This window comes from Martes martes (genome assembly GCF_963455335.1).
Source record: "Martes martes genome assembly, contig: scaffold_90, whole genome shotgun sequence".
Classification (NCBI taxonomy): Eukaryota; Metazoa; Chordata; class Mammalia; order Carnivora; family Mustelidae; genus Martes; species Martes martes.
In genome coordinates, this window is record NW_027666423.1 from 187,273 (window position 1) to 203,610 (window position 16,338).

The 16,338-nt window shown below is 45.8% G+C and overlaps 1 protein-coding gene across 1 annotated transcript in view; it reads right to left on the reverse strand.

Annotated features, from left to right (window-relative positions):
* Positions 1-16,001, reverse strand: part of LOC308338026 (ankyrin repeat domain-containing protein 26-like) — a 99,372-nt gene extending 83,371 nt beyond the window's left edge. The window contains exon 1 of the mRNA XM_080831585.1: positions 15,717-16,001. Coding sequence (XP_080687711.1) covers positions 15,717-15,781 — 65 coding nt within the window. The 5' untranslated portion in view covers positions 15,782-16,001. The remainder of the gene's footprint in view (positions 1-15,716) is intronic.
* Positions 16,002-16,338: the final 337 nt, after the last annotated feature.

A 16,338-nucleotide genomic window follows, 5' to 3' on the forward strand; every position in this document is an offset into this window, starting at 1 on the left:
GGATGTGCAGCAGCACTCCACCATCCAACAGAAGTGGTACGGACGTGATCAAGCCCAAGCAGGCCCTGAAGGTACGAGTAAGTCACATGAACAAGTGGCCCAAATGCCCATGGTCCCCACTCCTACTCTACTACTTCTCTCCCCCAACTTGCACCTGGGGCCTCATAGGGAGTTCCTTACAGTCAGCTGACAGAGGGAAGACTCCAGCCTGGTTTACAGATGGTTCTGCACAACAGCACCCAGAGTGGACGCCACAGCACTAGGGCCCCCCTGAAACATCCCGGAAGGACAGCAGTGAAGGGAAATCCTCCCGAGGCTCCTGGCCGTTCACTTTGCTTGGGAGGAGAAATGGCCAGACATGGGATTATAAATTCATGCGTTGTGTCCAGTGATGTGCCACATGGTCAGGAAGAAATGACTAGAAAACTGGTAGCAAGGGAATTTGGGGCAGAGGTATACAGACAGAACTCTCTGAATGGGGAAAAAAATGTGAAGATATACATGTCCCATGTGACTGCTCGTCAAAAGAGGACACTGGCAAAGGAGGAGTTTAATAATCAAGTGGACAGGACACCAGTCAGCCTCTTTCCCCAGCACCCCTGTCCTGGTCCAATGAGCTCATAAACAAAGTGGTCATGATGGCAGGGTGGAGATTAGGCATGGGCTCAGCTATGTGCACCTCTACTCATCGGACTCATCTGGCTACGGTTACCACTGCGTGCCTAATTGCCCGCAGCAAAAACCAACACTGAGACCTCACTATGGCACCACTCCCAGGGGAGATTAGCCAGCTACCTGGTGGTGGGTTCAGTGAAATGGGCCACTCCCATCATGCAGAGGGCAACATTTTGTCCTCACTGGAACAGCCACTTACTCTGGGTACAGATTCACCTTGAACGCAAGGTGAGCTGCTGCCAAAACTACTATCTGCGGACTTTCAGAATGCCTTGTCCACCATCATCACAGGAGTGCTTCTGATCTAGGAAATACCTCACAGCAGAACAACAATGGGCCCATGCCCTTGGAATTCACTGGCCATGCATGTTTCCCGCCGTCCTGAAGCAGCTGGTTCAACAGAATGCCCTTTTGAAGACTCAGTTATGGTACTAGCTAGGAGGTAATACCTCGCAGGGCTGAAGAAAGGTACTCAAGAAGTTGTATTTACCCTGAATCTGTGTTCAATACATGGTGGCATTTCTCCCATAGCCAGGGTTCACAGGCCCAGGAATCAAGGGGCAGAAATGCAAGTGGTAGCACTGACTAGTATCCCTACTGACCCCTAGCAAACCTTCTGCCTCCTATTCCTATAACCTTAGAAACTAGTGCTGCTAGGCTAGAGGTTCTAGCTCCAAAGGGAGGAACACATCCACCAGGAGACACAACAGTGATTCCACGGACCTGGAAGCTCAGACTGCTGCCCAGCACTCTGTGGTCCTCCAGCCTCTCAACCAGCAAGGAAGGGAGTCCTGACCACCAAGTGGAACCTGGACTGCTCCTCCACAATGGAGGTGAGGAAGAGTGTGTCTAGAAAACAGGACATGACTCAGAGCATGTCTTAGTATCACCATAATTTGAGCCCATTAATGATTTTTTAAAAGCCAAGAAGCAAGCATGTCTAAGGCTGAAAAATCTTCAACCCAAGACAATCTTAGGGACTAATAATCACTCCCTCGAATGTCATTGACAAGGTTAAAGAAAGCTATGAATTTAGAAGAGAAAGATGAATTTAAAGATTCATGAAATTCACTACATGCAGCAAAGGATACAGACATACCAAAGATTTAACAGAAACAAAGCCAGGGGTCATAAAACCCTCAAGGAAAATTTCCGAGGCTTGCACCCCAGGCCTCCTGAAACCTATTCCCAAGAGTACATTTAGAAGCAGTGACATCATCTAGAAGGTTCTTCCTCTAGTTCCCCGACTTTCAGAGGATGTGGTTTACTGGAGTTCAAAATTATTGCTTATTACATTTTCATTCAACACATTTATTAGGCAATCAACTATGTGGGAATCATTGCTCTAAGCCCTAATTTATAAACAAAATATTCGAGCTTACATGCACACTTTACATCATCATGAGAAAGACTACCAATAAAACAAATATATTTACTTCCAGAGTTAAGGCCTCCAAATATATGGCATGTCATGTGTTAGTAGCTCTTACTTCCAGTCCATAAATAGAATAAAAGAAATGACCTTGATTTAGAGTATGTGAAGGTCATTACGTATAGCACGCAATTTCTACTCAGTGAAACTGGAAACAAAGGCCAGTTGACCTGTCATACCGGTTAGCCCAGCTTGAAATCACCTGCACTGCTGGTAAAAACACCTGGAGCCCAACCCTGCAAAACATCTGTGCCATAGTACCTACAGCTTTACAGAAAGGTAGGGCCAAGCGGAACCATGCCAAACAGTCCTCCTCAAACATTTTAGACAACACATGTAAAAAACGTTTTCTAAATTATATATTATTCACATATTTTTAATAACAAATAACAAGTCATCTAAAAATAACTCACCAAAACATTCATAGCCTTTACTTTCCAGGTTGTTTCCTGCCTTTCATAGTAACAGCGGACTTTTCAGTAGAAGATTTACTTTTTCTATCAATTTCAGTTTGCTTATTTGAGTTTTTTTCAATTGCTAAGCAAAAAATTAAGTCATTATTAAATTATTCATTTAATAATTAGTTCTAATGTTGCTGAATTCACTTGGTCTTCAGAGCATCATGACTCCATTTGTTTCTACTTTCAAGCACAATGGATACCACAAAGGCCAAATTCAAATATATGATTAAACTAAAATGTTAAAATTTTTCATGTCAATAAACAGTTTAAGCAGTATTAAAGGACATACGGGAGGAAAGTGTCTGCAATTAACCTGATAAACAACTGATTACTTAAAAAAAAAAAAAAAAGCAGGTGTAAAAAGGAATGAAATCTTGCCATCTGCAACAACATGGATGGAGTGAGAATATAATGCTAGGAGAAATAAGTCACTCAGAGAAAGACAAAGATCCTATGATTTCACTCATATGTGGAATTTAAGAAACAAAACAAATGCACAAGCGAACAAGAGTTGAGGGGCAAACCAGGAAACACAGGAAACAGACTCTTAACTATAGAGAACAAACTGGTGGTTACCAGAAGGGAAGGAGTGGTTGGGGGATGAGTGAGATAGGTGATGGGGATGAAGAAGTACACTTATCGTGATGAGCACGGGGTGGTGTACGGAGTGCTGAATCACTATATCGTACACCTGAAACTAATATCATACTGGATGTTAACAAACAAGAATTAAAAATGTAATTTAAAAAAAGAAAAAGGGGGAAAAAACACTGTAAAAATGGGCAAAGGAAACACAGGCAGGCAGTTTACTAAAAAAGTAACTATGGCGGCTCAGACATTAAGTGTTTGCCTTCGGCTCAGGTCATGATTCCAGGTTCCCGGGATCAAGCCCCGCTTCGGGCTCCCTGCTCAGCGGGGAGCCTGCTTCTCCCTCTCCACTTCCCCCTGTTTCTGTTCCCCCTCTCGCTGTGTGTCTCTCTGTCAAATAAATGAATAAAACCTTTAAAAAAAACAAAAACTATGAATGACCTCCGAGTATGTTTTGTAAATGTTGTAAATGTCTACCATACTAGTAATTAAAGAAATGTACATTTACAAGGAGAAATGTTTCACGTTTTTGAATTGGAATGATTGTTTTAAAGATTTGTTTGGGGGTGGGGCAGAGAGAGAGAATCCAAGTAGATCGCACCGAGCATGGAACCCGATGCTCAAGCTCATGACCCTGAAACCATGACCTGAGCAGAAACCAAGACTCGGACACTTAACTGACTGTGCCACCCAGGCACCCCTTGAATTGGCACGTTTTAAGTACCGCCCACAGTTGATGAAGATGCATTCTGGGAAGACGAGCCCCTCCCCCATCCCACCCCTGAAAGTGAAACCACTAGTGGAATTCACACAGCTTTTTGGAATCAGGAAATATCTTCTCAAAACTTTTGAAGTGTGCTTACCTGGAAAGTAAACTGCAGAAATTTATCCTAAGGACAAATATTTATTTGTAAAGATGTAGCTTTTTTAGTTAAAAAAAAATGGGAACAATCCATGCTTATAACAGCTTCAGGCACTACTGTAAATTGCACAGAAAAGTAGTTAATGGCATGGAAACCTCCCCCTTATATGCTGATTTAGGAAAATACAAATTATCAGTGAGTCCATGAAGGTTTCCATCTGGTTATGTATCCACAGGAATACACCTTACTGAAGGCTACAGGCCACAGTATTCCCAATAGTTCTGTGAGTTGTAGGGTTCTGGGTAACATTAATTTTCTTCACTGTATATTGTTTTCCAAATATTCTACAGCAAACATAGCATTTCTTTAAACACAAAGGAGTGAGAGAAAAGGTAGCCATCTATATAAATTCCAGATAAAGAGTTATGCACAAAGTCATCTTTAGAAAATGAGGGAGGGGAAGGGATTATTTGTCACATCTCAGGAAGGGAAAGGATCCTCTAAACACAGAACAATTAGAAAAACCAAAGGAAGAAAAAAGACTGCACACTGGGCAAAATACAAATGTTAATAATTTTGTCAATCAAGAAAGCAAATAAAGTTAAAAAGAAAAATAACCAGGACATATTTACAAAAATCTAATAAAAAGCTGATGTTTCGCATATAAAGAAATCATAATTCAATAAGAATAAAAGGGGGGAGGAAATGAAACATATAAAAAAGATCTATGTATTAGATCTTATATTTTATAAATTAAAATTAAAATGTCCTACTTCATCAAAAATTTCTAGAAAATGGTAGAGTCAAGATTGGAATGCAGGTCTACTTGGCCTCCAAGCAATATACCATGTTGCCCACAGCAAGTAAGTCACTTTTTTAACCACGTTAATTTTAAAGTTCATACTTAACAAAAGAGTTTTTTCCCCCTTCAATTACACATTCTTAAATGAAAAAAGTAACTAAGAGAAAATAAATGAAGTAGAAAACTACGGCTAGTGTTTTTAGGTCTTAAATGGAGGTTGAGTTCTTTTGACATATCCAGATAAACCAAAATTCTCTTGATACATATTTACATGAGAACTTACTTATCAAAATCATTATTAAGTATAAAGATTGGTTCTTGATTAAGTAAAACAGAAAAGGCTGTCACAACTAAGAACAGGAATAGTAAGTAAAATCTGGTTTTCTGATTTTATGAAGGACTCATGGAGGAAGATGCAAATTATGAAGGAAATTAAGAAAAGGCAAATCTAAAAATACAGTGCAGAAAAACATGAAAACATTCATTATTAAGCAATATATACTGACCATGAATCAGGGAGCCATTTAGCCACTGAATGTAGTAGTTTTGAGGAAAAGAAAGCAGGATTTCATTGCTGATTATTGAAAAGGGTAAAAGCAGAACAGCCCCAGCTGAAACTGCCAGGGTGAACGTGCTCAAGAACAACCTGGAAGAGATCATTGTCACCAGCAACTGGAAAAAGCAAGGAATACAGTAGGAATTCAAAAAGGACAAAAACTCTTAAATCTTTTAATCCAAAAGAGTTACATAAGATTTTCATTAAATACGTATAGTTGGGAGACAAATGTTATATGTATGATACTACAAGTTCAATTAGGTATACTCCAAAACTCCTCACTCTGTGAAAAAGGTCAGTAACTCGAACGAGCAGGCCCTAGAAGAATCACATACAGAAGACAAAGTACTTTGCACATTTTACAAAGAATAAGCCATAGTTTCTCTCCTCTTTTAAATTTAAATATTTATTCCACAATTGCATTTCATTAACAACTGGCAAATACATCCTAACAGCAATGCAAAAACTGATTCAGGTGAAAAAAAAATACTTGTGAAAACAATATGAAAAACCAATTCAAAATGGTTATTTCAAGGAAAAAAACTCAGCAAAGCCATTGGTCAGCTACCTCTTAAAAGAGGTAAAGGTAAAATAAATTAGACTAGCTAACAGTATCTAACTATTAAATATTCTACTATTAAACTATTTAAAACACTGCCTTGTCATTTTTAAAAATAAGATACTGCTAATAAATACTAATACAGAAAGATGTCAAAAATAAATTAAGTAAAAAACCAAAAACTGAGAAAGCATGGACAATAAATAGAATACATGCTTACACACACACACACACACACACACACACACACACCCAAAAAATGCATTTATATACACAGGAAAACAGAGGTACCAAAAAAAAAAAAAAAACAACCTAGCATAATATATAACAATGCCACAGGAGAGTGGGCTTTCACACTCTCACTTATACATGTCTGCAATGTTCAAAAATTTTTTATCTAATTTTTTAAAAAAAAATTTTTAAGACTAAAAGGGAAAGGAAAAGAAAACCTCACCAACATTATAGATGGAACCTTAATTTAATATCCATTCCATTAAAGTCAATATAGGAACAACGTGAAAATAAATGTAAGACGACATAAGGAAAAAATGCATATGAAACGCTGGAAATAAACATCCACTAGAGTAACTTTGAGACCAATGCCATCTTGTGGCAACCAAAAGAAGTGTTTTCCTACTTAAAAGCCAAAACAACCATGAAACCTCTCTGTTCAGTGAATCATTGATAAAGTTCAAATGTAGACCATATCATACATACCAAAAATACAACTCAAATCAGACACAGAAGAAGGCTTAGAAGCTGAGTGGGCACGTTTCCTGGGAAAAGCACTAGGAACAATGTCTACCCCGGTCCACCGCCAACTCTGGCAACTACCAGCCAGTGGCCTGAAGCACGCTTCTCTGGTTTTGTCCTTGCAAGTCAAGTGAGGAACTTACCCCAACCACTACCATTTCTGCCTTCCAATGCTAAAAACAGGATCAAACCCACAAGCTCACCATTCCAGGTCCTGCACAGCTGTTCCAGTATGTGTGCAAGGCTCCTCTCGCCACGACAGACTCCCACATACAGTGCCACGTACCCAGTCTTCTTGTACACCAAACCTCAATGCGTTTCATCGCTCTGTGCTCCAGGGCACAGTCAGCTCTGTCCCTAGGGTCCCCTTTATGTCATTTGCCCTGCGAACCACCACTCTCCACATTCCTCTCAGTAGTCAATCCCTCTCTTCTCAGCTCACATGACACTCACCACACAACCAGCAAGAAGACCAACCATAGTTTCCAAATCAAAAACTGGGTCCTGTAATCTGACAAAAAACTGAGCTTATGAGGACAAATAGGTAAAGTATTTGAAATCAACGATCCAGAAAAGCCTGAATGTATGGTCACCATAACAACGACGCCAACTCTCAACAAAACACTTCCAGAACCTACTGTATGTATTCCAGGTACCATGACTGGGCTCAGGATGTTCGGACAAGATGCTGTCACCCTCTCGCACTGCCCGTGGGCACCTAGGGTGACAGCTACTCACAGAAGGCCGGAGCAGTGCAGGTCAACGCTGGCAAGGGGTCCCTAAGGTAAGGCCCTGAGTCAAGTCGAAATAGGGCAGTAGTGGCCATGGCTTACAGACCTACTGAAGTGCCCCTCGGATTAAAGCACCGTTTCACAAACGTCACCTTCTGAAACGGAGCAGATTCTGAGGACAGAACCCACAGGACTGCCTGAGGGTGGGGGCAGAGAGGACTCAAGGCCGATCTGAGTTTTAGCCTGAGAACTGGAACGGCAGAGCGGGCACTGCCTGTGGTGGAGAAGGCCGCAGCTGGGGCAGGCTGACGGGGAAACGGGAACTCAGCTTTGGCCCAGCTTCGTCCGTCACGTCCACAAGGCAGGAGCATCACAGAAGCAATGCTTCACACTTCTCTCTGCAGGCTACCAGGTGGCCTAGACCTTGTCTGCCCCATTGCTGGTCACGTTCCGATGACCACTGGTCAGGATGGTGTCTGCCAGGGCTCTCTGACTCTAACATCACTCTTTTCCCTTTTAACTAATAAGTATTTTGTGGGAAGCTAAGTTTGAAACTAGGGAAAATAGCCTGTTCCTTGCCAAGAAAGATTATTCATCTATGGATTCCTATCAGTTTGGACTCAAGATTGTTCTATTTTATTCTGTGTAGGGTCCACTACAATCATTCTCCGGACACTGAGATTGTCCCTGATTGGTGGGAAAGCCCTCGGAGGCTTCTGGGTCTTTTTGACATGTACCCATCATTCTTGGGGCACTTCCTTGCACTCCGGCAGTACCACACGCACAGAATGAGCCTGGAACTTCCCCTCCCCTACCCTGCAGTCAGCTTCTCCCCCAAGGAGCCTGGGTCCCTATTAGTGGGAAATTGTATTTAGAAATACCGATCTGGTGCTGAATATACTCCCTGCCGCTGGGGTGTCACGCTCCCAACGGACAGGGCAAGGACTGTAAGTGCGCATTATGCATACAGGTACATATACACAGTTACCTACACCCGCCTTTACATCGAGATCTGCTGCGATAACTTTGTGTCAAAAACCATGAGGCCGCACTGATCGTCCACTGGCAAGTCCAACCGCAATGCAACAACCCTGTTCATCTTCATTTTTCTCCCCTTCCTGTAACTGCAAATGGCCCCCATCACCTTCAATGGACCAATCCCCTGGAAATGATCTGACACTCCTACCCTATCCAGAGCCACCCTCCTGCTTAGGTGACTCCCCATTCTGGACTGCCCTACCTCCCTCCCCACTGACTTCTGATACCCATGCCAGGCCATCCCTCCAGGGACACCAGCCTACTTGGGCTCTGTCATCCTGTATGGGTGCCCTCCCCAACCTCTGACACCCTGTGACAGAGCACCCCTAAACACGTGCGGGTGCCCCTCATCACCCCCAAGCTCACACTCCACGCCGGGATTTCCCTCTGCAGGGAAAATTCCCTCCCTCCTCTCAGACCCTGAGAGCCCACACCAGGTCACCCCCCCGGGGCTCTGATACGTCATGCTAGGACCACCTCCTGCAATGGAAACCCTCCTCTCACCTGCAAAGGCTCGTAAAAGTCTCACCAGTTAGGCATTCCGATTTCATTCTCAAATCAACTAACTAGCCAACAGTAGCTCGCAGAAAATGTAGTTTTTGGTTGCAAAGTTCATCTGGAGGCACAAGCAGGTACAGGCGAAGAGCAGAACAGAGGAGCAAAGGAGAAAGCAAGCGCAGGGCTAACGGGAGGTGAGGAGGCCGAGGAACAGGCCTTCCATTTTGCCATGCGTGCTGAGCCAGCTGTGGAGACCCCGGAGTGCTGCCAACCACTGCACTTAAGAACCTGTCAAGCCCTTTCCCTTTCTTCTCCCGGTTAGCAGGACTCTCCTCCGCTTCCTCCTCTTCGGTGGAGGGGGCAAGGGAAGGAAAGATGGTGGAGAGAAGAGAGGCAACCCCGAAGTCCCACGTACAATGCCCCAGCACCAAGTCCGGATTACTCTGCAGATGCAACTTAATCCACACAACAGCATGACAGAGTAAGTGGCAGCTCTCCTTCACACAAAGAGAAAACAAATGTTTGTTTCTCAATCTCTTCGGACCTGAACTTAATCTTGAGTTCAGAGTTTGAATCCAGATCTGCCTTCCTCTTCCATTCTCACTCATTCTATCACACAAGGGGGGAAAAAAGCAGTGAAAGCCGGAAGGGTCACTGGGAGGCGGTGGAAGGGAACAGACTAGTCCTGATTCTCCTAGGTGCCCTCACCCCTCCTCCCTCTCCCATCTTTAATGTCAGTGCTCCCCCAGCTGCCTGCCTCCACCCACGGGATGCAGGAACCACCCGCCAGGAGAACCCAAAGCCCTCAGACCCACCGCAACAGCGATGGCAGCAGAACTGGTGAAAGCAGAAGGGGAGGTCAGGGCTCCTGAGCCTCCTCAGAAGGAAACGAGGCACAGCCACCATTTCACAGAATGCATTGCAGGGTAAAGCCTAAGTGCTGTGCTCTGGTCTGTTCGTAAGTGACTGATCCACAAATGCATGTATGGAAATGTACCACCAAGAGTGGAGCGCAGACTAAACAGAGAGGAGAGTGGCACACATCTCACAGGTACTTACTTCATCCCTAGAGGATTTCACTGGGAAGGAATTATATCTGCCCTTTATTCAGTGTGTGATTTGCTGAAGCTTTTTGAGGTAAGTGAATTATCTAGACCAGGAAATTAGGCAGAGAAAAATGATAAATCACTGAAGAATTTTCATAAATGTCATGGTCTGAAATAAAACTATAACCCCTAATCCTATAAATTTAAATAAAGTAATAGGCCTAAGTTTTAAATCCACGAAGCAAGAAGAATTCACAATATAAAGTTACAGATGTTTTCCCCAGGGCATTTAAAATAATTTAAATGACCAAACCTAGTAAAGCAAGGTCCATTTAAATTCACTGTTCAGTTATGAATCAAATCAGCCCTATTCAAGTCACTTCTCAGTTGAAAGTATTTTTTTTATTTAAGTGAAATTCACATAACATAAAATTAACCATTTCAAAGTGAACAATCTAGTGGTATTTAGTGTAGTCACAGTGTTGTGCAAACACCACCACTTTCTAGTTCCAGAACATTTCATCACCCCAAAATAAAACCTTGTATTCACTAAGGAGTTGTTCCCCATTCTGCCCTCCCCTTGGTCCCTGGTAACCATCAATATGACATGGATGGATTTACCTTTACTAGTTTATTTCTCATAAATGGAATCACACACTCAACGACCTTTCGGGTCTGGCTTCTTCCACTTAGCATGATGTTTCTGAGGTTCCTGCACGTTGTAGTACCTTATTCCTTTTTACGGCTGAGTAAGAGTACGTGAGAGTATTTGTGTATGTGTGCGTTAAGTGCAGGCAGCCTTTCTCCCTTTCCTCACCTCCGCCCCACCCCAGGCACAAAATGAATAATCTGATACCAAGCATGAAGACACAAATCCGAACAACCGGCCTGCAGTCTTCAGAAGCATCAAGGACAGGGAAGTCAAGAAAACACTGAAGAAGGGTTTCAGTCTGAAGGCAACGAAAGGGACCCGACAACTACAAGCAGCGTGTGATTCTTTTTTTTTTTTTTTTTAAGATTTGATTTATTCATTTGTCAGAGAGAGTGAGCACAGGCAGACAGAGAGGCAGGCAGAGGCAGAGGGAGACGCAGGCTCCCTGCCGAGCAAGGAGCCCGATGTGGGACTCGATCCCAAGACCCTGGGTCGTGACCTGAGCCGAAGGCAGCCGCTTACCCAACCGAGCCACCCAGGCATCCCGCAGCCTGTGATTCTTAACGGGGTCCTTTCGCAACAAAGGACATGACTGGGACAACTGGTAAATCTGAATGGGGCATGAGTGGTACAGCCTCAATTTCATTATTTTGATGGTTGTATGGTAGATACACAGGAGGACACACTGTTTGTAGGCATTATATACAAAAGTATCCTGAGGAAATGGAGAACCAGGTTGGCAAATTCTCAAACAGTTCTGGGGCAGAAAGGCTCTTTTTTTGTTGTATTTCTAACTTTTCTATAAATTCAGGACTATGCCAAATAATTTTCAAAGTATCGATAAAAAAGAATCCTGGCATAAGAATCTCTCCAATGTAGTTGTATCTGTGTGATTTCAAATTTTAGTCAAGCAAAATCTGATAAAAAGAAACTTATTGCTTCCCATCCAGTTTGACACCTCAAAAAATTTAAAGGGCAGAACAATCATATATCAGCATAAATAAGCAGAAAAAGAGCTATAGGGAACCTAAAGAATCATCAGACCGTCCACCTGCTCACAGCAGGTAGATGCTCAGCTGCTACAACAGATGTCTGTTCCTTATTCCAAGACTGTCACAGTCTTCTCAGGAGACCATTAAACAACCCAGAGTTTTCTTTCTTATGGCCCAGCAACTTTCCCACCAGAAGCCCACTTCCTGGCTAAAACCTCTGAAGGTAAAATTTTCAGCTCCTCAAAGAAGCAAATTTTAACAGGAGACAATCAATCCTCATTTTTCCATGTACAGTTGATCCTTGAACAATATGGCTTAGAAATGCACAGGTCCGCTTATAAGTGAATTTTTTAAATTAAATATAATAGAGTATTATAGAGGCACCTGGGTGGCTCCGTCATGAAGTGTCTGCCTTCGGCTTAAGGTCATGATCCCAGGGTCCTAGGATCAAGACCCACATCAGGCTCCCAGCTTGAGCCCCACATCAGGCTCCCAGCTTGGCAGGAAGCCTGCTTCTCCCTCCCTCACTCCCCCTGCTTGTATTCCCTCTTTCGCTATATCTCTATCAAATAAGTAAAATCTTTTTAAAAATACATGTAGTACTGTAAACGGACTTTCTCTCCCTTATGATCTTCTTTTCTCTAGCAACTTTTTTTTTTAATTAAAGATTTTTACTTATTTGACAGAAAGAGAGAGAGCATGAACAAGCAGGGGGAGCAACAGAGGGAAAAGCAGGTTGCCAGCTGAGCAGGGAGTCCGATGTGGGACTCCATCCCAGGACCAAGGGATCATGACCTGAGCCAAGAGCAGACGCTTAACCAACTGAGCCACCCAGGCACCCCTAAATATAATACAGTACTATAGGGTCCTAGGATCAAACCCCACATTGGGCTCCCTGTTTGGCAGGAAGCCTGCTTCTCTCTTTCCCACTCCCCCTGTTTGTGCTCCCTCTTCTGCTGTGTTTCTCTCTGTCAAATAAATAAATAAAATCTTTTTTTTAAAAAATTACAGTACTGTAAATGTATTTTCTCTCCCTTATGATTTTAGTAAGACTTTCTTTTCTCTAGCTACTGTATTGTAGGAATGCAGTATATAATACACATAACATATACAAAGAACATTATCAATAGAGTAAAAAGGCAACACACAGAATGGGAGAAAATATTTGCAAATCTGACATTTAATAAGGGATTAATATCCAGAATATATAGAGAACTCCTGAAAGTCAACAACAAAACCACCCAATTCAAAACAGGCAAAGGACTCAACAGATATTTCTCCAAAGAAGATATACAAATGTAAATGGCCAGGAAGCACATAAAATAGTGCTCAACAGCACTAATCATCAGGGAGATGCAAATAAAAGCCACAATAAGATACCTCTGCACACCCATTAGAATAACTATTGTATTTTAAAACAACAGAAAACAACACGTGTTGGTGGAGAAACTGGAATCCTGGAGCACCACTGGTGGGACTGTGAAAAAGCACAGCCACTACAGAAAACAGCATGGCAGCTCCCCAAAACATTAAACATAGCATTTTTTTATGTGGTCCCACCAATTCCACCTCTGGGTATGCATATATCTAAAAGAACTGAAAGCAAGGTCTTGAAGAGGTATTTGTACACCCATGTTCATAGCAGCACTATTTACAAAGGCCAGGAAACAACCCAAATGTGCAGTGATGAATGAATGGATAAACAAAACGTCCTATGTCAATACGAGTGAATGTCATCTAACGTTAAAAAGGAAAAAAATTCTGACACGTGCTACAAGATGCATGCAACTTGAAAGCCTTATGCAATAAGCCAGACACGAAAGGACAAATACTGTGTGACTCCACTTACATGAGATACCTGCATGAGCCAGATGCACAGAGACAAAAGTGCAATGGTGGTTGCCAAGAGCTGGATGGAGAAAGGAATGGTAAGTCAATGACTCATGAGGGCCGTTTCAGTTTGGAAGGACAGCAAAGTTCTAGAGATGGGCAGTGGGGATGGTTGCACAAGATGTGAATGCACTTAAAGCCAATGAATTGTACACTTAAAAATGTTAATCACATGCTATGAATATTGTATCAGAAAAAGCGTAAAACTTACAGCATTACAGGGCAAAACCAAAAAATCGCTAAATAAAAGTATTGGCAGCACGTCTTAGAGAAAACTCAAGTATTTATATTCCCTCTGAATAATCTGAGAAAAAAATGCCAAAGACCGGAAACCCAGTGGGCTTGTTCGCATCTGTACAGCTTCTGCAGAGGATGCATTCACCACCCAGAGGTGCTGGTTCGGAGAAAGCTGGGGTGACAAGTGGCAGAACTAAGGCACTTTGAAATGAGCACCAAAACTAGGCTGTTTCCAGAGTAGCAAGGTAATAAAGCTCGTGGCTACTACAACGCAAGTCCCCTTCTCAATCCAAATGACAGACTCCGTAATTAATTAAAAAGTAAGGCAAAAAGCAAACAGATCAATGGAACAGCGTGGATTACAAAATTAACCCCCACAATTATAGTTACCTAAGTCATGACAAAGGTCGTAAATGGTGCTAAAGGGACTGGACATCCAGGTGGGGGGAAAAAATAAAGATTCCTACCTCAAAACATACACGAAAAACAAATTCCAGATGAACTGCAGATCGAAATGAGAAGAGCAAATCAGTAAAGCATTTAGAGAAAACAGAGAATGTCCTCCCAATTTTGGAGCGGGCAAAGAGTTCTTAAACAGGACAGAGCCAGGACTGACCGTGAAACAATTTCTGTTAAAGTAACTCTGAAAATTAAGGATTTCTCATCAGAAGATACGTCGTTGAGTGTTAAAGCATCCACAAAGTGGAAAAAAAAAAAAACCTGCAATACATATACCTGACGCAATTACCATATTCGGAAAGCATAAAGAAAACTTGCAAATCAGTATTTAAGAGATTACAGGACTAATCTGAAATGGGGAAAGATTTGAAGACGCTTCACGAAAGCGTTCCAAATGACCATAGATATAGGAAAAGGTACCCAAATTCGTTCATCATCAGGGAAGCGCATATACAATTTTTTGTGCAAAACAAAGTAAGAAAATAAAAGTATGAGGACGCGCTTCCTGCAGCGGCTGAAATCCAGAACAGAGCACGGCACGCGCTGAGCTGGCGAAAGGGTGCACGGAGCCGCGGCGGCACCCGGGGCAGAGCGCTCGGAACCCGTCACGGGCCCGCGAGGGGCGCACACGCGCGCCCCAGGCCCCAAGCCCGGGCCCCCGCGCCGCCGTCGCACGGCCGTCGCTCGCGGAATGCGCTTCGCTCCAAGCCAGGGCCTGGCAAGGCGATTCTCAGTCCCCGAGACCGAGAGCCACACGAGGGCGGCGATTCCGCAGCAGAACTTCTTCCCCGGCTCCCGGCGCTGCGGCTGAACGCGGGGCCGAACGCGGGAGCCGTCGGTCCGAAGAGGGGACGAGTACGCGCGCACACACACGCACGCACGCACGTAACACGGTCCCCGCGCGGCCACGGGGACACAGACACGCGCACACCGCGCTGCGCTGCGGGACGGAAGGCGCACACACCGGTGCCCGAGGCCGAGCGCTGGTCGGAACAGGCACCCCCGCGCGACGGCTCCCGGGAGCGGCCCCCGAGCACGGCGGGCGCGGCCCACATCACCGGCCGCCCCCCCAACCCGCAGGGTCCTGAGCCAACGCCAGCGGGGCCAGAGGGCGGGCTGCGCACGCTCGGCTCCCGGGCCCGCCACTGGGCACCGCACGCTCGCGGGTCCGCCGGGCCGGCGTCCGCCCCCCGCGACGAGAAGAGCGCCCAGCGGCCCGTGCGGGTACTGCGCCCACCTGAGCTTCCGCGAGGGAGCGCGGGGCGGGGGAAGGGGAGCGGGGGGACGCGGGGTACGGGGGGGGCACCGGGCGCGGGACAGGGGGGGCAGGGGACACCGGGCACGGAAGGCGGGGGGCGGGGATCGCGGGGCGGCACCGGGCGCAGAGGGCGGGGGGCGCGGGGCGGGGGGGGGGGCGCCGGGCGCGGGGGACGCGGGGGCGCGGGGACGCGGGGACGCGGGGGGCGGGGCGCGGGCCGGCTCACCGTGGATCCCGCACTTGGCTGTGGAAGTGCTGCTCCCGCACCGACACCTCGTCCTGCCCTTCCATCCTCCCTCATGCCCGCCGCCGCGCCGCCCGCGTCCGCGCGCTCCGCCGCACCATCGCCCGCCGCTCCGGGACGGAAGCAGACAGACAGCCGACCGCCGTCCGCAGGGTCGGCCACCGAAGCCCCCGTCACCGCCGCCGCCTCAGCCGCCTCAGCCGCCTCCCCAACCGCCGCCTCAGCCGCCTCCCCAACGGCCGCCTCAGGCGAAGCCGCTCAAGCTGCGGAGGGCGGGCGCGGGGCGGGGCCGGGGCGGGACCTGACGTCAGAGAAAGGCGCGCTCCTCAGCCGCCGAGGGGCGTGGCCTACTGGTGAGGGGCGGTGGGGCCACGCGCCGAGGAAGTGGAGGCCGGAGCCGGTCGGGGACGCGATCCTGGTGGGGCGGCGGGAGCGGGTTCTTCCTCATTGAAGGATAACGGGGCGGCCGGCCACAGCCTCGGTGCAGTTGCTCCCGGCAGGAGGGGATCTTCGTGGCCCGGCGCGGCCTGCAGGCCAGCAGGTCTCCCGCGGAACTGGCGCTCCGCCACAGCAGGTCAAAGGCCAGGAAGGACCCCCGGAAACC